Source organism: Narcine bancroftii, chromosome 3 (assembly GCF_036971445.1).
Source record: "Narcine bancroftii isolate sNarBan1 chromosome 3, sNarBan1.hap1, whole genome shotgun sequence".
In the NCBI taxonomy this organism is placed as follows: Eukaryota; Metazoa; Chordata; class Chondrichthyes; order Torpediniformes; family Narcinidae; genus Narcine; species Narcine bancroftii.
The window spans coordinates 273,877,555-273,901,140 of NC_091471.1; the positions used below are offsets into that span (position 1 = coordinate 273,877,555).

Consider the following 23,586-nt stretch of genomic DNA (forward strand, 5'->3'; position numbering starts at 1 on the left):
GTTAGCGCAACACCATTACAGTGGCATAAACACGGGTTCGGATCCTGCGCTGTCTGTAACGAGTTTGTATGTTTTTCCCAGGACTGTGTGGGTTTCCCCCTGGTGCTCTGGTTTCCTCCCATCATTCAAAACATACGGGGTGGGGGGGTTGTTAATTTGGGCGGCACGCGTTTAAATGGACGGAATCAGCTTCTACCGTTCTATAAATAAATCTTTTAAAAATTACCAACTATTTATTTATATTGTAATTGCTTATGATACAAGTCCTTGATTTAGAGTGTTACAGGTTTCTTTCTTTGGCTTGGCTTCGCGGACGAAGATTTATGGAGGGGGTAAAAAGTCCACGTCAGCTGCAGGCTCATTTGTGGCTGACAAGTCCGATGCGGGACAGGCAGACACAGTTGCAGCGGCTGCAGGGGAAAATTGGTTGGTTGGGGTTGGGTGTTGGGTTTTTCCTCCTTTGCCTTTTGTCAGTGAGGTGGGCCATGATTTAGCCATGATCCAAATACAACCTGAATGCAAGAGTGATAACCCATTTAATTGAATAGACTAGCGGTGTTTCACCAATTTCCATTATAATTCACACTTTGCCTTGAAGTTAACAATAGCCTTGATTTCAATCCACTGGTAATTTTAGAACATCATCTAATTATGTCAGTCATTTAGAAGAATTACAATAGCAGATTACCCATTGATTTCAATCTATTCGGTTTGTTGTACAGGAAGAAGAGTCAAAACAGATTTTGATAGGCCCTACTGGCTGTAAGGTTAGCACTGCAAAGTGGGGCTGAGGTGCCACTATTTGGCTCAGTTAACCAACCACAACACCCAAAGGCAAGTTGAGAGGTGTGAGAGGCCAAATAGTTTTATTTCTTATGCAAACTGTCACCCATCAAGGATTCATTCTGAACAATATGTCGACCCAGTTGACCTGGTCATGATGCCGATGGCTCCATACTGGCTTTAAACAGCTTGTTGGAGGAGCTAACTTTTTTTTTAAAAAACCCTGCAACTATTGAGGTCTGTGTCCAAGATGGGGTGCCTATGCTGGGCAGCTCACCACAAGAGGGCGCAGGAGACCAGAAGCAGGGAGAACACCCTTCCATTGAGAAAGAGAATGATGGGAAAGAATCCTTCAGGCCGGTGACCATGGCAGTCGACCAGCGAGGGGATCAGTGGCTGAAGGGCCCACACAGGCTGTGGTTTGCTGGCGACTGGCTCATGGGAATCAGGTATGGGAACTGGGATTTGACAGGGTGCTGAGGGCAAAAAGGGACTCCGAAGGGCCTCAGGCACTGAAGGCTTCCTGATCGTGTTGGAGGTTTGGATCTGGAGCTCGGGTTTGAACAGGAATGTGTGCGGCTGCAGAGGCTGCGGGAACGCTAGAGGTGAATCCAGGCCTGAAGGGACTGTGTTTGCTTCTCTTTCTCTGTTTGCTAGGGGCACCAGGCAATGCTCATGGCAACTCTTTCTTTGCCTTAAGACAAACAGTACATCATGTATATTACATTTTTAAAGTATTATTACATGACAATAAAGGGAACCTTTAATGTGGACTGAGCAAAAAGGTTAAAGGGTAAGGCAGTAGATCACCAGGGTCAGATATTCAAGGATCTCAGCCGAAGTTTATTCCAAAGAGAAAGAAAAAGTCACTGTCGAATCAAAACCATCTTGGGCTGTTTGGGGAAATCAAACAGAAAGAACAAGCAATAAATTTTGTAAACATTAGTGGCAAGCCAGAGGTTTGGGATTTTCTAGAATCCAGAAGAGCATGACTAATAATGTAATAAAGGAGGAGGAGATTGGTCAGAAGGGTAAACAAACAGACCGAGAGAACTTTGACGGGTATAGCCAAAGCATGGGAGCAGCTAAAATAATTGTTATCATTAGGGTCTGTTTGAGATTGAGACTGGGGAATTGGTCAGAGGAAGCACAGAATTGGCAATGATTCCAAATAACCATTTTACACATTTCTTCCACAGATGCAGGGGGTACCTGGCAGGGCAGATAGTTTGTGAGCCAAAAGGCAATGGGGGTGTTGGATTTTCTAAGCATATTAACCACTTCCCATAACAAAGCTTGGAATGCGACACTGGTTTTAGAAATCTACAATTTTCTACTGTCGATTGTAGCCAAGAAAATAGTCTCAATAAATGTTAACCCAGAAGATGTCACTGTAAATTGTAATCCAACAAGTCACTATGAACACCAGCCGCCAATATATACAATCTACAGTTTGACCAAAACTAATATATTGTTAATGTTGGAGACCAGGAAAGAAGCTGGAAGTATTGCAACTCCAGCAGGTTCCGTGGAGTATGAAGTGGAGTGAACTTTTCAGTTTGATTATCTTTTGTCATGATTTTATCTTGGGAATCAATAGGAGCAATTTACACTGCAAGCCAACTTCTGCAGATCATTGGTAAGGAAAATTAGAGTAGAAAAACAGCAATTAAATTGTTTGAAATGTATTATCAGAACATTGTTTAATTGATGATACAGAATAAGGCTTATGAATTCAAAATAGCCTTAAACACTTATGCTGAACACTTTGACTCCAGGACTCCCATTTGTTCAATGTAACAGATGTAAAATCATTGCTTTAGGATTGATCGGGGTGCCACAGGGGTCGTTGCTAGGCCCGCAGCTGTTCAAAGTATATATAAATGAACTGGAAGAGGGGTCAGAGAGCAATGTGACACTAAATTGAGTGGAAAAACAAATTGTGCAGAGGATGTGGTGAGTTTGCAGAGAGATATAGATAGGTTAAGTGAGTGGGCAAGGGTCTGCACATGGTGTATAATGTTGGCAAATGGGAGGATGGAAGAATATTATTTAAATGGCAAGCAATTGCAGCATGCTGACATGCAGAAGGACTTGGGAGGGCTTGTGCATAAACTGCAAAAGGCTGGTTTGCAGGTGCAGCAGGCTATCAAGAAGGCAAATAGAATGTTGGGCTTTATTGCTAGAGGGATTGAATTTAAGAGCAGAGAGGTTAGGCTGCAATTGTACAAGGTACTGGTGAGACCACAACTGGGCTTGCAGTTCTGGTCTCCTTACTTGAGGAAGGATGAACTGGAGGTGGTGCAGAAGAGGTTCACCAGGTTGATTCCAGGGATGTAGGGGTTGGCCTATGAGGAGAGATTGGATTGTCTGGGACTGTACCTGTTGGAATTTGGAAGAATGAGAGGGGATCTTAGAGAAACATATAAAATTGTGAAAGGCATGGAGGTAGACAAGTTGTTTCCATTGGTAGGGGAGACTAGAACTAGGGGAAATAGCCTCAAGATTCAGGGTAGTAAATTTAGGATGGAGATGAGGAGGAACTGCTTTTTCCCCATAGGGTGGAGATTAGGCTCCAGTTAACAACACCACAAACACACAGGGTTGAATATTTAAGAGACTTATTGTTGAGTCTTTATGTCCCTGTTGTTTCCCACATTGGAGATCCAGGTAAGAAAAAGAGCTAGACCTTCTGGACTGGATTCCGACAGCAACTCTTTCTCTCATGATTCTTTTTCTTTATTTACTTTCTTTTTTATTTTCTATCTTCCTCCTTCTATCTTGGGGACTCATTTGTGGCGGGGGGGGGGGAGGGATGGGGTTAGTTGGAAACATGGACCACCTACATCAATGATTTTTTTTTGCTTTATTCGATGTATCTGTAATGGTTAATTCTTGATACTTGTTTAACCACAAAATTAAAATAAAATATTCAATAAAACACCACCACAAAAACTACTCTTTGTAATCTCTTGGTAGTTTTAAGGAATTAGGCCTTTCCTACACATTAATTGTCCAGGAACTCGAGACCAGCCAAATAAATACTATAAAAATATGGAAATATATCACTGATTGCTTGTTGGTGGATTAAAATATTGGAACCTGACATGAACTGGGGTAACTGTACAATTTTAAATGAAATTTAAATGCTTACGCACATAAATCTTTAGAAGTAGCAACGCAGTTAGAAACTAATTTAAAGATACTATGAATTAAAGAAGTGTCTGATGATGAGTCTTCATCCTGAATTGGTAACTGTTTCTCTTTCCACAGGCACTGTATGACCTGTGGAGTGTTTTCAGTATTTTCTGTTTTTAAGTTCAGATTTCCAGCATCTGTATTTTCTTTTGATTTACATAAAAAATAGAGTATGTTGCTTTATTCGTAAATCCAGAGCTACAGAAACATTATGCTGACCATCTATTAAATACTGGTTTCAAGTCAGGTCTATTGTCATCTGACAAAACAGCATTCTCCGGTCCTCAAAGCAAACTACGCAGACGCACAACCAGACATACAGACAAACAATACACATGCAGGACAAGTATTCATATACAGCAAATGAATAAATAAATATTGTTCCATGAATATCAGAGTGTCGGAGGGTCAGTGTGAGCAGTTCCTTTGGTCGTTCAGCATTCTCACTGCCCGTGGGAAGAAGCTGTTCCTCAGCCTGGTGGTGCTGGTTCTGATACTCCTGTATCTCTTCCCCGACAGGAGCGGCTGAAAGATGCTGTGTGTGGAGTGGAAAGGGTCCTCAATGATTTTGTGTGCCCTCTTCAGACAACGATCTTGGTAGATCATGTCAATGGGGGTTGTGGGGAGGGTGTGGGATAAGGGAGACTCTTATTGTCCTGTGGAATGACCTGTGATCTGTTTCTCTGCAGCAACCATACCACACTGTGTTGCGGCTGGCCAGGACACTCTCAATAGAGCTTCTAATAGAAGGTTGACATAATGGTGGCCGGTAGCCTTGTCCACTTCAGTCTTCTCAGGAAGTGCAGTCACTGTGGTACCTTCCTGACAAGTGAGGAGATGTTGAGTGACCATGATAGGTCACTAGTTAAATGAACTCCAAGGAACTTGGTTCTTGTTGATGTATTATACTAGAGGGTGGCTGTTTCTAGTCCTCCTGAAGTCCACAATCATCTCCTTCATCTTCAGGTTGTTACTCTTGCACAATTTCATGAAATTTTCCACCTCGTCTCTGTAATGCGACTTATTGTTGTTGTTGTTGATGAGGCCAACAACTGTTGCGTCTTCTGCAAACTTGATATCACTGTTGGAGCCGAATCTGGTGATGCAGGCGTAGGTCAGTAGCATGAACTGGAGTGGGCTGAACTCACAGCCCTGAGGTATGTCAATGCTTAGCGGGACGGTGCTCTACATTCTGCTACCGACCTGGACAAACTGTGATATTTTTGTTAGGAAGTCCAGAATCCAGTTACAGAGAAGAGTGTTAAGTCCCAGTGAGGACAGCTTCTCCACCAGCCTCTGGGGAGTGATCGTATTAAACGTCGAGCTGAAGGCAATGAACAGCAAGTACCCTGGTACATGAGTCATCATTTTCCAAGTCAGTCAGGAAGAAGTGAAGGGACAAGGCTCTAGCATTGTTGTGTAATAGTTTCTTCTATAGATGGGTCCAGTATCTCTGGGAGGTGTGCGCTGATGCATTCCATCACCAGACGCTCAAAGCATTCCATAATGGTGGAAGTCAGTGCCACAGGGTGATAGCCATTGAGGCCTGTTATTGAAGCCCTCGGGTATCAGGATGAGGGTGGCTGTTTTGAATCCTGCAGGAATGATGGACTGCTGAAGATCTCAATCATCAATTGGTCTGCACTGACCTTCAGTAACTGACCAGGTACATTGTCTGGTCCTGCCGCCTTGTGTGGGTTCACCTAGGTTAGCATTCTCTTCACCTTGGCTATGCCCATTCATCAGGGAGCACAGAGTTTTCTTTGGCATTATTCTGGAAATTTCACCCAGATACAGTCTCTGCACCACAAGAGGGATGGGAGGCCCTGCTGAGAGAGTAGCCCATTCAGTGGATGATGAGGTCCAGTTACATGGAGAGATAGGTATTGATTTCCTTATTGCAGGGAAGGCTGAGAGGTGTATTAACATCAGTGTACAAAACTATGATGGATCTTGATAGAGTAAACAAAACATCAATCAACTAAAAGCTCAAAATCCAGAAGAAATGTGTTTCAAGTGATTGGCTAAGAAAGTAAGAAGAGAAATGCAGTGCAGTGATGAGTCAAAATCTACAGTCAGACAGTGAAGGGGGGGTTGGGGTGGGGTGCACAATTTCCACTCTCAGATGAGAATGCTCGACAGAGACAAAACATTGCAGGGCTGTTGAAATGAGAGAGAGCCTTCCTGAATTGTTCTTGTAGGAAGCTGGCAGGAACTCAATGGGCCAAGAGGCATGGTTAGCTGCTGTTCCAGCACCAGCGATCCGGGTCCGAATCTGGCGTTGTCTGTCAGGAGTGTGTACGTTCTCCCCGTGTCTGCATGGGTTTCCTCCTGGTAGTATGGTTTCCTCGCACCCTCCAGAATGTAAGGGGTTTTAGATTAATTGGGTGTAATTTGGCGACACTGGTTTGAATGGCTGGAACTGGCTTCTACTGTGTCATAAATAAATTTGCTTTTATAGTTCTGATGATTCTTTAATTCTATAAACTAGAATAAATTTGAGCATGGTGGGTGTGTGGAAGCAGGCAAAATAAAAACATGCAAAAAAGCATTTCGACAGGTTCATGGATAGGAAAGGTCGAGAGGGATTTGGGCTAAATGATCGGCAAGGACAAGTTGGGTCCAAGGGCCTGCTTTTGCGTTGTTTTAGTTTTGTAGAACTCTACGGCAGTAGGAGGCTTCCTTCCGTTCTCACAGGCAGCTCGTGAACGGTTAATAAATACTGTAATTTCACGTTTGCTGTATCGACTTTAAGTGACGTATCATTGTTACCGTCGACTGGTCCTGATATTTATGAATTATATGGCTAATAGAATAAAGGCATTTTTTCAAATCAGTTCCTTAGGGTACAAAGACTTGTTATGTGGCATTTTATAATCCAATGCATTTCATATGGAGTGGGGGTCAGAACAGCATTTGTTTGACCAGTACCCTTGGACATCCATGCTTTTAAGTGTTCAAGTTTATTTATCATTCGACTGCACATGTCCAATCAGATGAAACAGTTTCAGTGTGGAAACATACAACCAGACCTAATGCACTACATACGCAGGACAAATATACACATATAAAAATAAATAAAAAGTAAAAACACAATGCTGGAGAAACTCAGCAGGTCTAACTTTGTCCTTTATATAGTAAAGAGAAAAATTCATAACCTACATTTCGGGCTTGAGACCTTTATCATAGTATGGAAAAACGTCAGCAGGCATCCCAATAAAAGAATGGGGGGGGGGGGAGACATGGTTGCAAAGGCAGGAGGTAATAGGTGGAGGAGGGAGGGACGGGTCGTTGGTTATGCAATTTTAGCTTTGCTAATATAGAGGACAGTTTGGCCTGTTGACTCCCATTGTGTAAAAGTGCTGGATGGCTTGGAGTTTGTCAAATGTGTTTAGGAAAGTTTTCTAAATCAATACAAATGGGAGAGAATGAAATAATTGATCTCCTGTTAGGGAACTAGACAGGTCAGGAGACAGAAGTAGGTGTTGGCGAACATTTTGGGTCCAGTGACCATAATGTCATTAGTTTCATTAATTACGGAGAGGGATAAGTATGGTCCTGCAGTTGAAATTCTACATTGGAAAAAGACCAATTTTGTGGAAATGAGAAAGGATCTCGGAAGAGTGGATTGGGAGAAGTCATTTTCTGGCAAGGATGTGTTCAGAAAGTGGAAGAATTTCAAAGGTGAAATTTTGAGAGTGCAGAGCTTGCAGGAAAAGTTAACAGGCATAGAGAACCTTTGTTTTCAAAGGATTTTAGCAATCTGGTAATGAGGAAGTGAGAGGTGCAGAACAGGTATAGGCAACAAGGAGATAATGAGGTACTTGAAGAGAAAATACTCAAGAAGGAAATCAGGAAGGCAAAAAGAAGACGAGGTTGCTTTGACAGATCATGTGAAGGTAAATATGAAGGGTTTTTACAAGTATATAAAGAGTAGAAAGATAGTAAGGGACAAAATTGGTCCCCTAGAAGATCAGAGTAGTCGTCTATGTGTGGAGCCTCATGAGGAGGTGGAGATCTTAAAAACAGATTTTTTGCATCAGTATTTACTCATGAAACTGGAATAATGTAGAAGGAAGGGAAACAAGCAGAAGTGGCATAGAACATATAGAGATTAAAGAGGAGGAGGTTTTTCTCATCTTTACAGTGAATAAAGGGAGATAAATCCCCCAGGCTTGACATATTATTCACTCAGACCTTGAGAAAGACTAGTGTAGAAATTGCAGGGGCTCTGGCAGAAATATTTAAAATGTCCTTAGCCATGGGTGAGGTGCCAGAGGATTAGAGGGTGGCTCATGTTGTTCCATTGTTTAAAAAAGGCTCCAAAAGTAAATCAGGAAATTACAGCCGGTGAGCCTGACATCAGTAGTGAGTAAATTATTGGAGGATATTCTGAGAGATCGGATATACAAGTATTTGGATAGATACATGAATGGGAAATGTCTGGAAGGTTATGGAATGGTTACAGGTCAACAGGCCTAGTGGATTCATATTTTGGCACAGACTAAAGGGGCTGAATAGCCTGTTTTCTGTGCTGTAGTATTCTATGGAGTTTCTCCAGGATTGTGGTTTTACTTCAACAGTGTCTACGTGTTTTACTTCTTAAAAATAAATATTGTTCACTCAGTGGGATCCATTTTAACACATTCTCCATCCACATTCACACTTGAAATCAATTTCAACCAGCATAAATAATGAAAACAGCTGCTTTGAAATGATGGAGAGTGTGACACAACATTGCTGAAGGGGTTCCAGCGACCCAAAAATTCTTAAGAGCCAGGAAGAAAAAGTGTAATCTCCAAGCACCTCAAGGAATATTCTTCCAAATCCTATCGACCTGCGTCTTAAATACAATCAACATATCAAAAGTTCTCAAGACACTTCACAGGAGTATTGTAAAACACACAATGAAAATACAGCTGTTGACAGCCTGCCATTCAATATTCCTACGGAGGGAAGCTGGCTCCATTTGGCCTTTGTTGGGCAGTATATTTAATATCACACATGATTTATCAAAACCCAGCCAATTCTATACGTTAATTTAAAGTGAAATAGTAGCACAGTGAGAGTTTAAGGCAGCAGGCTGAAAAACTCTAGTTACCAATTGAGGTGGATTTTCTTTCAGGAATATGTGTGTATGTATGTATATATACACACATACAGTATATAATAATGTGAAAGATATTATTATCTATGGGTCTTAACACACAGCAGCAGGCAGCAATATCGAGATGTCTGCAACAGAAAATTGTTACTCTAGGACTGTCAGTCAGTAGAGAGAGAAAAACTCCTTTTATAATATAGTTCCCTTTTCATTTACAGGCATAATGGAGATCAGGTCAGTTAATGTTGGAGTAGTCGCAATCAAAGCGGTCAACACTGGCTTTTATTTGGCCATGAACAAGAAGGGGAAACTATACGGCACGGTAAGGTTACACAAACATTTCAGTTTCTTAGTGATTATAAAAGCAAGTGTTCAACTTGTTAAGAGTTACATGAGCATGGCTGGGGGATCTGGAGGGAGTGTTGGGTACAGGGCTGTGTGTAAGAATGAATGTGGTTGGCACACCAATGCCCACATGCTATTTTGACTGGCTAGATTAACATTAGTCAGGCAGACAGATCTTTTGGTGGTCCTGGAGTATTATAGTTTGGGAGGTTGAAGAGCCTAATAGCTGTTAGTTTAAAAACTGTTCTTGAAACTGGAGGGTGCTGGAGTTCAGGCTTCTGCCTGAAGGGAGCAGCGAGAAGAGATTGTGACGAGAATGATGGGGCTGTCTTATGATGTTGGCAATCCTCATCCAGATGCCTTCAATGGATGGACGTCTGACTCTTCTTTAATATTCATAACAGATAAAAGCAGAAAATGGTGGAAACATTTATCAGTTTAGATATTTGTGAAAACAGAAACAGAGAATGTATCAGATTGTGGAAAGACAAATGAAAGTTAGTTTTCAGTCACAGAGAATGGAAGGGATTGGGATGTTGAGAACAAAGGATGGGGTGATACCAAATGGATTAACGGGACCTGTTACACTTCTTTGTCTGTGCAATAAGTTGTTAATAGTAAACCAGACCATCCAAGAGAAGCCAAAACACTGAGGCAGATATGGCCATTCTGACACAGACAGGGTGAAAGACTGATTTACCCAAAGATGGAGGATTTGATATCAAGTCTAAAAGTCTGCAACATGCTCAGATAGAAAATTAATTGTTGTTTCTTAAATTTGTGTTGGATCTCATTGTAACAGATGGAGACCTGTTTAAACCCCTAAACAAACCATAACCTCCAACTCTACAGCATAAATCTGATCTTGCTTCATTCACCCTTTTATTGTGAGCCTGCCGCCGATGGTTATTTTGTTGGAAAAGTAAACTAAATCTTGCACTAGAATGCAGAGAACAGAAGTTAAATTCAATTAATTATAGGATTAGAAATATAAAAAACTAGTGTGAGTAGAAGTGACCACAAATTTGCTGGATGTGGTGAACACCCTCATCACTCACTAGTGTCCTTTTGGGAAGGAAATCTTCCCTACCAGCATGTGTTTCAGGAACCGCAATATCATGGCTGAACCTAAATTGAAATTGTCTTGCAATTCCCTCTGTTCAAGGGATTAGGGATGGGCAATAAATGCTGGTCTAGTCAGTGATATTCACATCCTGTGAAAGAATAAAAGTCTGCAAAATATTCAATTTTTGCTCTATAATAGGAAACATGATCAGAGTTTCTGTCATTTCTGGGCTGTTGCCCTGCCTGTATAAAGTACCTAAGTTTTGTGGACTTATTGACTGCAAAGGACAAGGAGATCAGCCTATCCCTGTCCACATTACTTATTTACTACATCACCTAACAGCTGTTAGAATAATACCTTCTGCTCAACTTCACAGCCAACCTTGAAGTTGAGTGGATTGTGATACCTGCCACTGATACTGGTAAGTGTGATGAATTTCATCACTGATAAGAAAAACAAAAGAGTGAAATACAAAGGAAACCTACGGCCTGGATCATCTTTCATAACCTGACACACAATAAATCCCTACTTTATCCCATCCTTCCATATCAGTGTTACCGCTCAGGGCTAGAGCACAATGCACCAGACTAACCTGGAGACATCTTCGCAAATTTTTTTACGAACACTTGTTTTACCACACTAATTACCCAATGAATTGATTTGACTTTATTTTTTAAGGTGGGAGCCAGGGTAGATGGGGAGTTCATTCTTTGTGTTCATCACAAACATCCCATTTCACTGGCTGTACACAAATGGAGACCCTCTCACGTATCTGTAGTGTAAAAGGTTCTTTTGAACAAATGGCACATGTTCTTATCAAATTATGTCCTTTGGTTTCAACAGTTGACAGTATGCCCTGTAAAATGCCCTTGTCAAGATTCCTACCATCACTATGCAATCAGAGCAGTCACTTGAAGTACAGGGGAGTATTTCTACTTCCCGTAGAAACTCCTTCCTGATCAAGATTACCTCTGTTCCAAAAGGAATTCATTGCCCTCTAAGTTTCATCAGTAATTGTCCATTGCACAAAATTTTGATTGCAGCATCTAAATATTAAATCGGGATGGCCAACCTTTTAATTTTTAACAGTAACAGGCTATTTTGGCCCACGAGTCTGGGTGCCCAATTAACCTACACCCCTAGTACATACTTGTGGACCAAAATGGCCTGTTACAGTGTTGAATGTCTAAATTAAAAATTAAAAGTTGGCCACCCCTGATATGTTACATGGGAAATTGCAGATCTTAACAACTAATTACCTGGAACATTCTGAACATTTCTCATCCTTTGAGTTGGCTAATTACAGGGTATTTAAGTCATGCCATAGATTTATCATGAACCATGGTTCCTGTATATCTTATATACTTGAATTTTCTAATGAAAGGAAAGGTGACTATTCAGCCCATTGAACCTAAGATAGCCCTCAAAACAATCCCATCAACTTTACTTGTCCACTTACTTCATTGTAACTTCTCTCTCAAATGCCCATCAATTCCTACCTGCATCCACACTGGCATTCATTTGCAGGATTCTATTACTCGGTGTGAGAAAACTGGAACAGCCAGACTCGCAGGGAAGATGTGCAATCTCCACTCATGCAGTACCGAAGGATTAAACCCAGACAGTAGTGTGGTGTGCTCCCTTTAAATGCCCCACTTTATCATAACAAGCAATGATAGCAAATTGGTGAATTTTTTTTAAAGTTTATGAATAACACAAGAGAATTCATCGAGAAATAGAACTGGTAAATGAGAGGAAGAAATAGGATGCTACCCTGAAAAACTAGAGTCAGAAAAGCTTCAAAATCACTTGCGACAACTTGCCCGTGAGTACACCAGCGCAAGCTTGTGCATTAGAGTTGCGCTTGCAGCATCTCTTAAGTCCATAATTCAGCTGCAAACCGCATCTCCACACCTCAAAAGGAGCAGGAAAAAGGCCACTACCCCTGGAAATGTTTTAAATCATGAACCAGGCAACTGGCACAGTTAGCACAGCAGAGTGAGAGAGCCAGCAACCTGGGTTCCAATCTGGCACTGTCTGTAAGGAGTTTGTACGTTCTTCCTCCGGGAGTTCCAATTTCCTCCCAACCTCCAAAATGAACAGGGTTGTAGGTTAATGTGAGTGTAATTGGTGGGCACAGATCTCAGTAGCCAGAATCAGCTACTAAGGTGTTGTAAAATAAAACTTAAATTGAAGATTTATGTGGAACCCTGCTTGCATTTTTGGGTGAGTCACAACTGAACTTCAACATGAGGTTGGAGAGCAGGTTAAAGGACTGATATAAGTGGATAGTCTCCTGCATGGCTGGAATACAGCAGATTTAACAAAGAGGAGAAATTCTCACAATGTTAAAAGATATTGAAAATATTGAAGGTTTATTTTCAATAACTTTTGATCAAATACAGTGAATAAAGGAATCAACATTTGGCGAGACTAGTTCTTTAGTTTATACTTATTGCTTGTGTGGCAATTTGTTTGTCAATGTATTTTACATACCTGTGTAGCTGGAGCAGAGAAGAATTCCAGTGCATTTGTACATTGTACTCAAGCGTACGACAATAAACTCTCATCTCACCTCATTTCACGTGGTCTTTGATTCTCAAGCACTGCTCCCATGCAGACTTTCTATTTTGATTCCTGCTGCTTTTCATTTGGACCTCATTCCTTATGTCACACGGTAAACGCCTGCACTGTGAAAAAACAAGTCTTGTAACTTGATGCCCTAAATCCCAATCCTTGAAATTCCAATGCTATAATTTTCCTGGCAGCACTATTTCATACCTTTGCTGAGACAGCCATAGCTGAAACCTTTGGGACATAAACCTTAACAGCCCTTTCCAATAGAATTCAGGTAGAGGTGATGAATGACTCAGTAACTTCGTGTTGATGTGGAGAACAGAAAATTCAATTTGTTTATCACTGAAAATGCATTAAAGTTAACAGTTTCCTTCTAAGATCTCATGACAGGCTTGAAGGAACGAGTTGATATAGCAATTTAATTTTTGTCTGCTAGATGATCACTCAGCTACTTTGCACTTAATTTTATTTCCCCCTCGTCTGACAGACAGATACAGGTCATACATATGAGTAGGAAGGAACATTCTTGAGTGGAACTTCAGAAAAGTTGAAGATAGGAAAACCTCCCTGTCAGCAGCTTCACTTTGAGCAAACAAATTAAAATGACAAAATGTAGTAATTCATCTTGAAAAAAATTGAACACAGAAAAACAAAATGATTTCTTTTTTCTTTCTTTATGGCTCTCCTTAGGAGAGTTGGCTGAAGGAGGCAGGGGGTTCTTTTTTTTTCTATATATAAAAAAAACCATTCATGTTTATGTTTAATTGCTGCATATGTCATATATTGTTTTTTGAACGAATAAAGTTTTAAAAAAAACAAAAAAAAAAGATTCAATGACAAAATCCCAGCAATTCCTTTCAATAATATCTTTGCTGTCCCTTCCACGATTGAGATCTTTCCACCCATCATCTGTGTTACTTCTTTTTAAGCTGACTTTACTGCAGATAATATGTGGAGAAGGAGAACTTTTCAAAATCCCAGACTCTCTCTGTCACCAAGGGTAATGCAGGTTGTCCATAGCTCCATGATCCAGATTCAATTCTGTCCTCCAATGCTGTCTGTGGGGGCTTCCCATGTCCTCTTTGTGTCTGCTGGGTTTCTCCAGGGTCTCCTCTTTCCTGCTCACCCCAAAGATGTGCTGGTTGGTATGTTGTTAGGCGATTGTAAATTACCCCCAGTGTTGGTGAGTGGGGAGAGAATTAGGGAGATGTTAATGGATATGATGGACAGGGCTAGTTAGTGGAAAAATAAGAGGGCCAATGAGATGACAGAAATGCTCTGACAGTTAGTGTCAACTTAATAGACTTCATGGACTCTGTCATAAGGAAATATGAAAATATGACCACACTCTAAACCTAAGAATGACCTGATTGCTAAATCCACTCACAAAGGATAAAACAAATTACAGAAAGTTAAACCAGGTCAACTTTATCTTGTTTTCTTTTCTCCCCAACAGATCTCCATAACCCACTAAATCCTGTCCCAGCCTCACACACAAAGACATTTTGAAATCATTAGTTAACTTCCTTTTAAAATGATGTCAATTCCAGTTTAAAAATTATGCAGGAAATAAAATCACAAATGCACAATGTAAAAACTAATTCCTAAATTGTCTGTGAATTGGTGTCCACTACATCATCTTCCCATCCAGCCATTGAAAATTTCTTGGAGTAAAGAAAATCTGCTTGAGAAACTCAACGGCACAAGGGCAGCTTCTTCCCCGATGTCATCAGATTCCTGAATGATCAATGAACCAAAGACACTGATACACTCTTCGTGCACTATTATTTATTTATTTTTTTAAGTAATGTTGTAATATGGTTATAACATAAATGTTTGCACTGTGACGCTGCCGCAAAACACCAAATTTCATGGCTTGTTCATGACAATAAATTCTGATTCTGAGTCCAGCAGCATCAGTGGGAGATAAAGAATGACCAATGTTTGGGGAGGCTCTGAATCTGTCATCGTTCCTCCAGCTTCCATATTTCATTATCTGCACCGCACTGTGTTTCTGTTGTATATGGACCTCCCATTATATCTCCCCAGTCTACATGGGCACAGGGTAACAAAAATATTTTCAGAATGACATGGATAAGCATTTTGGGGCAGGAAATCTTTACCATAAACAATGAATGTCTAACAATCCTCAATTTTTTTTCTTCAGGAAGAGTACAACAACAATTGTAAGTTTAAGGAAAGGATAGAAGAAAATGGTTACAATACCTACGCCTCACTGAAGTGGAAGCACAGAGGGCGACAGATGTTCATCTCATTGAATGGGAAAGGCTCTCCTCGCCGTGGACATAAAACAAGGAGAAAACATCTCTCAGCACACTTCCTACCTATGATGGTCCCATAAAGGTCAGCTTGCGCCCATTAGGCCTGAAACTTGTATCATTACCAAATCTCGCCACTTGATGCTTTGAAAGAAATGCACATTTTGTTTTCTTTCTGCTGTGAATCTCATACACTGAGCTATTATTTTTTTCTTTCTGCATAAAGCTTGCTGAAGCAACAGAGCATAGACTGAGACTGTTGTAAATATAGCTTTTACTGGGACCATTTACATGCCCCTTCATCAGGATAACTTCAGACTTCGGTCGAGGAAAACAAAATCCTTCAGACACAATAGACAAAAGAAGCAAAGCTGTAGGATTTAATGGAACAACTTTTTTAAAAACCTTGAAAGAAGCTGATTCTTTTTTTGACTCAGAGTGTGGACAATGGATTAACAGTGCTATACTTGTATCTGAGGTGGGGTTACGGGGAGGGGTTGAACTGAAGCACCTATACCAAAGTTCTAATTTGTTGCAATGCACGGAAGACTATACTCTAGTCAAAGAAGACAGCATTTGTAATTTGCACCAGCTTTAGAGAGACAACAGACTTGTAAACCATTAAAAACTAGCGCTCCTGGACTGCAAACCAACGACACTCCTGCCAAGGAAGGAAGATCCACACACAGGACATCAAAACTGAACTATTGTGAGCTCTGAAGAGATGGATTTATGACTCTTCCGTTACGCACATTCACAGGGCAACACTGCCCTGCAAAGCAACCATTTAGATAGGCTGATTATTTTGTAGAAAATCGTCATATTTATGCAATTATACATTGTGATGTTACTCCTAGGTTAAAGCGATTGTGGAACATTTTGATGCCGAACCTCCAACATCACTTCAGACAGGGGAAAGCTAGCTGTCATGTGACATCATTCAATAAATCTTTCTTTCCTAGAAAGCACATGCAAGAGAAATTGTTTTCTGATGGATTTCTAAAGATTTACAATGTGTTTATTAGAGTGTTCCAACTCTTTTATAACATAGTGAATAAAGTGGTATCTTATTAATTTTATCCTTGTAGTTTATCACATTATCGGAACCTTTAGATTGTCTTATGATCATATTTGAGCAAATGAACTAGTTCCATAAAATTTGTTGAAACATCACTGGCAAATATTGAGGGCAATTGTAAGGTCTGTTTTACTTCTGGTATTGAGTGAAATATCAAAGTCTGCAGATCCAATGATTGAAATAAAAATACAATGCTGGAGAAACTCAGCAGGTCACACGGCGTACCTTGTAGAGAAAAGATAAAGATACATGACCGAAGTTTCAGGCTTGAGCCCTTTATCCACATTTTTTTTTTTGGTATAGTTAGGTTTTAATCAATTTCCCTCCTCACCACCAGAGCAATTTTAATCAGACACAGATTCCCAAATCTTACTCTTCTACTTTCCCTTCTCTTCTATTACTTAAAGGATGTCTGCAAATGTTTCAACAAGGTTCATGAGATTTATTTTTAATTTTAAAAGTTTTTTTTTAAGAAGTACAGCACGGTCAGGCACTTCTGGCCCACGAGCCTGTGCTACCCAAATACACCAATTAACCTACAAACCCTGTACATGGTGGGAGGAAACCGGAGCACCCAGAGGAGGCCCACACAGACATGGGGAGAACGTACAAATTCCTTAAAGACAGCTCCGGGTTTGAAACTGAGTCACTAGCACTGTAATAGCATTGCACTAACTGCTACATTAACCATGCAGCCCATGGTGGTTATTCGCAAGGTTCTTTGTGCTTCATTCACTGCCGAAGACTGTGTAAGAATTACCTCTCAATGAGCATCAAGGATTTGATTGTGACACCGTTTACTTAATCTCAGCATTCTTAAAAATGTTCTCAAGGCTACCCTTACCTGAACATCAACTCAATATATATATATATATATATAGCAAGTCTTCAAGCAGTTTGAGCAGCTCGACTCCTCTGTTGGGTAAATCAATGAAGCCTCATCTAATGAGCCAACTTCACTACCCCACCTCATGCCTGTCATGCTTTGAACGTTATTGACATGAGAATTTCATAAAAGTCTTTAAACCAAAGACTATTCAGTGATACAACAGCTTCTTGACCTTCTGCATTAACACTGTGCCCCAGAATGGGATACACCTGCAGAGGTCCAGGCTTTGAACCTGTGAGAATGGCTTTGGAATTGTGAGTGCATTACTCAGGACAGGAGATATTTCCCAATTTTTTCTCCTAATTGATCTCTTATTGGTGATACATTCAATTGAATACATAAACCACATTCAAGAACTTCAATCATCTGCTCAAATGGTGACAAGATATAGGAGTAGAAGTTGGCCATTCCATCATGGGCTGATCCATTCTCTCACTCAGCCCCACTGCTTCTCCCCATAACTTTTTATACTCCGACTATTCAGATAACTACCAATCTCTGCCCAACGACCTGGCCTCCACAGCCGTCCGTGGCAGCAAATTCCAGAGGTTCACCACTCTCCGGCTAAATAAATTCCTTATACATCTCAGTATTAAATGGACGCCCTTCAATCCTGAACCTGTGCCCTCTTGTTCTTGACTCCCTACCATGGAAAACAACTTTGCCACATCTACTCTGTCCAGGACTTGCAACATTCAAAATGGTTCTCTGAGGCCCTCCTTCTGAACTCTAAAGAGTTTACATAAGGATCTCCAAGACCTGTCGAATGTTCCTTATGTGCTACTCTCTTCATTCCACGATTCATTCTTTTAAATCTGCCCTGAACCCTTTCAAATGCCAGCAGGCCCAAAATAGCAAGGAGAAGGGATTATTTCAAATACACCCATTTCTATTTCACTGATCGCCAGTCTTGCTTTAAAAATAATTTGGGCAAAATAAAGCTTGGCGTCTGCTGATTGTAAAGACAACATCTCACAGAGTGACGTGGTTAGTGTTGTGGCTCATGTAACACCTTTACAGCGCCAATTATCTGCACCAGGGTTTGAATCCTGCGCTGTCTGTAAAGAGTTTGTACGTTCTCCCTGTGTCTACATAGGATTTCCCTGGGGGCTCCCACTCTTCAAAACATACCGGGGGTGTAGGTTAATTGGGTGTAAATTGGGCTGCACAGACTTGTGGGCCAAAATGTCCTGTTACCGTGCTGCATGTAGGTATGTCTAAATTTAGCACCTTTCTCTATCTTATTCAACACCCAGTGGATTCCAGTCTCACTTTGGACAGTTGAAAATAAAACCTGGATCAAAACTCCAATGTGATATTGTTACAGCTTTGCTCCAGGTGCCTTTTTTTAAAATTTAGGCATACAGAACATTAACAGGCCCTTCAAGCCCACAAGCCCTTGCCACCCAAATATACCCAATTATCCTACAATCACAGTACATTTTGGAGGATGGGAGGAATCCAGAGTGTCCAGAGAATACCCATGAAGACATGGGGAGAACGTACAAACATCAGATTCGAACCTGAGTCACTGGAGCTGTAATAGCATTCGAGCTGTAATAGCATTCGAGCTGTAATAGCATTGCGCTAACCACTACACTCATCCTTCTACTCTCTCTCCTTCTCTCTTATTAAGAGACATTAAACTAAGGCCTAGCCTGTCCTCTCATGTGGAAAGAAAAGGTGCAATTACACCAACTCACAGAGGAATAGGGAGTTCTCTCCCTATTATGGAAATAAGACCTCATCTTATCTGCTACAATTGCTACTATATCTAAGGTTACTGCAGTGCAGCCATTAAGTTACCTGGACAAAGAATCCATAACCTAATCCCTAGACTAATATTCAGAGTCCTAAGATCAAATCCCACCAATGCATCTGTGGAATTAAGTTTTTAATAATTTGGAAAAAAATAACTATGATTGCAAAACTGGAGGATTATCATTGAAAATGTTACTGGTTCCGAATGTCCTTCAGAGGAAGAAATCTGCATATACACTGTCTACCTAACATACAAGTCTAGACTCTACCAAGATAGCTGATTCTTAAAAAGAAAATAACGTAACAAGTGACCAAGCCACTCATTTGCCACCCACTGTCTCCTTAAAATGCAGGACATGCAGGAAATGCTGACCTCGCCACCAATACTCCGATCCTGAAAAATGAACAAAAATAAATGTTTATATTATATGGTGTTTTACTCTAGTGTGACTCAGTCTTCATGGTGAGCTTGGGACTATTATTTCGACACTTCTGCATAACTCATTTGGAGCAGGTCGGCCAGAAAAGTCAGAGAATGGTGCAAGACTCGACTGTCAGCTTTCAACCAATTGAAGAATATTTTTAAATCCCTGTTATAGGATACTTCCCCAAAGCTCCATGAATCCAGCTTTGGTTCATTTCAAGGAATATGCTTTCACATCACCCAATGGCCTATCAGAAAACAGAACAGGCAAGACAAAAAAAAACTGACCAAATATCAATGGTAGGATCTGCACCAGTCAGGAATTTCTAACTGAGGCCAACTTAGCACTTGCTGCTTTCTCCATGGCTGCCATTTCTTGGAGATGAGTGAATCTCATGCGCAAAAGTTATTCAAATTTTCCTGTCCCATTAATTTGAGGGAAGGTTAAAAATCCTGCAATAATTGCAATATTCACAGCAACCCTTTAAATGGGTTTTGTCAACAAAGGAATTCCCTTCATGGAAGGAATGGACTTTCTGAGAGATTAGTGACCACATTTACAGACGCAAATTCATGATAACTAGTGCCAATTATATCAAAGCATGAAATTGATTTTGTCAGCTTAGTTATGTGACACGTTTGAATTTCCATCAGTGTGTGTAAACTGCATTGGACACGGCAAATCAAAGAAATCCTTTAACTTAATGAGAATGTTTGAGTGCAAACCCCCTCAATAGCGTAAATCCTAGCTATGGCATTCCTTATAAGTAAAAGATGTATAATTCAGTTAGGACTTTAAAGAGAAAAATGGGTGCATCCTCATTGACCATCTAGTTGTTTTCTCTATAACCATAAAGGCCATATTTATGAAGTGACAAAGCAAAACATGTCATCCATCATTTACCACAGTTAAACTGAGAACAAAGCATCCAGGCTGACAATTCAGTACAGTTGGAAGGGAGTGCCGCATTGTTGGAGGTGCTCCCTTTTCATGTTAGCGTTCTCATCGAATGGCAAGTCCAATATGTACTAGCAAATGTAAAAGATTCAATAGCATTTCTTCAAAGAAGGGGAGCTATTTGTAGTATCCTTACCTATTACAAATCTTTCTTTCAACATTATTTGGCTTATCAAACTGTTTTGTCAGATCTTCAATAAATTGATTGTTATATTCCTCGACTTGCAATGGTCACCAAATATCAAAAGGATTTCATTTCATTTAAAGCACTTTGGGATATATTAAAAGCCAATTAATCTTTCTCCTATTTCCTAATAGTTCTTTATGTAACTCACCCAAAAACATTCAGCTGAGCTAAATTGTAAATGCATTTTGAAATTTCTACTGAGCAGGGTGTTCCTGAGCATAAACGTTACCATAATGGCATGTGGACCCAACAAGGCAACATAAATCCAATGGATTTCATACGTCAGTTAGCCATAGGCTATAAACAAAGTTGAACTGCAGCCGAGTTTGGACATTCTAGTCCTACGCCTTTGTATGTTTAAGAGTATTTTATTACTTTTTGTTACTGTGTCCCCCTGAATTCTATTTTCAGATGGCCTTTATACATTTTTTAAAAAACGGATTAATAATTGTCTAAGTACGGTCTACCTCAGTGTGGGATGGGATTGTTTTTTTTTTAAATTAAGTGGAAGATGACATTGGCAAAGCTATACTTATTGTTCATTGCTATTTGCCTCAAGATAAAAATAGGCCTGAATCTTGAACAGAGCCAATTCTGCCATCAGGAGTGACAACAAGCAGAGAAAGTATTTATTCTTCAAGACACAAGAGTCTGTAGATGCCAGAATCTGGAGCAAAACCTTTAATCTGCTGAAGGAAGTCAACAGGATGAGACGCATCACTGGGAGAAAAAAGAACTGTTGATGCTTCAGGTTGAAACCCTTCATCAAGATTTCTGACCTGAATGTTCTCCCTCCCATGCGGCTCAACCTGCTAAGTTTCTCCAGCAGATCCTTTTTTTCCTCAATTTGTCCAAGCTGAAAGAAATGTGCCCTGCTTTCGTTTATTGAAATTCCTGTCATCTGAATAGTCTTCCCCTCAAAGTCTATGTTTAGTTTGGTTGGCTACTGCAAGCTTCCCAGAGCAACAAGATGTGAAAGGCATGGACTTTCGGTCCATAGTTCCAAATCTTCTCCTTCCTCCTCTGGTCGCAACAAAAAGAAATCTTTAAGAATGAGTTGCTCTTGCAGTTTAAAAAGTAGTTCTTTCTCCACACTCTCTCAAAACGTGTTCCATGGGGAGATGTAACAGAGGTTTCTGTATCCTGCTGCATTGAAGTCCTGAGATTTATTCTCCCCAGTACTTGTGGGTCTTCCCATAATTTTTCATCGTATTCCTGAGAATGTTACCAGCTCAATGAGAAATTCTCACAGCATCAATAAAGTACAACTATTTTTTTTGTTTATAAGGATTCTGTGTTTCAGACAGCAGCACCAAGATCAGAATTCTGCACTAGCACTTGGGAGATCAAAGCAGTTCTTTTGATGTCAGGTCTTTTTTTAAATAAAGGAACAGCAGTCAGCACATCAGCTGAAATCAAAGGGAAAGTTCTAATGCTATGCTCAACCAAACATCCACAAGTCAGCGAATACAAAACAAGTGTAGGTTTTACATAGGCCCACGATAGCAGGATGATCTGCCTCTGTGTATTAAGTGGTCATTATTCTTTTTATCAGACTGTATTTATAAGCCAGATGTGGCGAATGTTAGAATTGTAACTTAGATATTTAGAAAGTTGTAATGTTCATTCTGTTTTGTTTCCTATTGGCAGATGTTTATTTTCATGACTTGACTGAACTGAATAAATTGGACAAACTCTCAAACGCCACATTCTTTTTTTTAAAGAAATACTAAAGAGTTTAACCACTCTACACCCACAGGGTCTCTCAGAGTGACAGGAGTGCCACAAATTTAATTCTCCAGCCATCACAAAGCACAAAAAAACATTCTAAATCCCTCATCTATGGTCTGCAGTTGTTCCTGTTTTTCAAAGCACAAGAACTTGGGATTAGGCTTGTTTTGTTTAAAGAAAACAGTTCTATGGTACTTTGTGAATGAATCTTTGGACTCCCGAGCATAAAACAGTCTTTAACCACCGCGTGGTTTCTTTCTACAAAATGTACAAGTCACTGCTCTGCAGAGAGTACTGTTTACTCTGTGGGAGGGAATAAAGATCCTATTTCAAACTAATATATTTTCAATTTAAAAAATTTTTAATTTATCTTGTCTATAGGACAACTATATTGTCTTAAATTGCCTTTGTGAAGTTTATATTTACATATAATTCACTAATATTTAAATCCCACTCTAGTGCTCCTGAAAGAATTCACTCAGTGGAAAATTACCTTATTGCATCAGAATACATCGAACTTTGTTAATTTTTAACATTTAAAAAAAATGTTTTGACATACAGCACAGTAACAGGCCCTTGAACCTGCCCCAGAACCCCAATTAACCTCCAATCCATTTTGAAGGGTGGGAGGAAGCTGGAGAGCCCAGAGGAAACCCACGTAGACACAGGGAGAACATACAAACTCCTTACAGACAGGGTGGGATTTGAACTCGGGTCGCTGGGACTTCAATAGGGTTGCACTTTCCGCTATGCTAACTGTGTCTCCCTGATCTATATGTGCAGGAATTTAAACTGCTTTTTAAAAATCTCATCAAATCAAATTCACTCTTCTGTGATTTAAAATTTGTAATTTTTATCTTTTGAATTCAATAGGGCAACCAAAATGCATTTCTCATAATTCTTGAAACAAATAAAAGGGAACCATTTAGTGCCAGTGGTTTCAAGTTGCTCCCACTAAACTCTCATTCCACCTTAAACAATCCCTGTCCCATAGATGCTCTGTGATTGGGAAGGGAAGGCTGAGAACCATGGGTTTAATTGTACCTCATTAACTTGTTATGTGCACAGTTTCATAACTCTAAAGGAAATGGGCCAATGAGAATTTTTCTCAAGCAAAATATTTCAGTCACAATTGGGTCTAGAGCAGTGATTCTCAACCTTCCCTTCCCACTCACATCCCACCTTAACCAATCCCTTACCAATTAC

The 23,586-nt window shown here is 40.2% G+C and overlaps 1 protein-coding gene across 1 annotated transcript in view; it reads left to right on the forward strand.

The window, feature by feature from the left end:
- fgf22 (fibroblast growth factor 22) overlaps window positions 1–16,426 on the forward strand; it is a 96,462-nt gene extending 80,036 nt beyond the window's left edge. The window contains exons 2-3 of the mRNA XM_069928169.1: window positions 9,304–9,407; window positions 15,241–16,426. Of these exons, the coding sequence (XP_069784270.1) occupies window positions 9,304–9,407; window positions 15,241–15,435 (299 nt within the window). The 3' untranslated portion in view covers window positions 15,436–16,426. The remainder of the gene's footprint in view (window positions 1–9,303; window positions 9,408–15,240) is intronic.
- The last annotated feature ends 7,160 nt before the right edge of the window (window positions 16,427–23,586 follow it).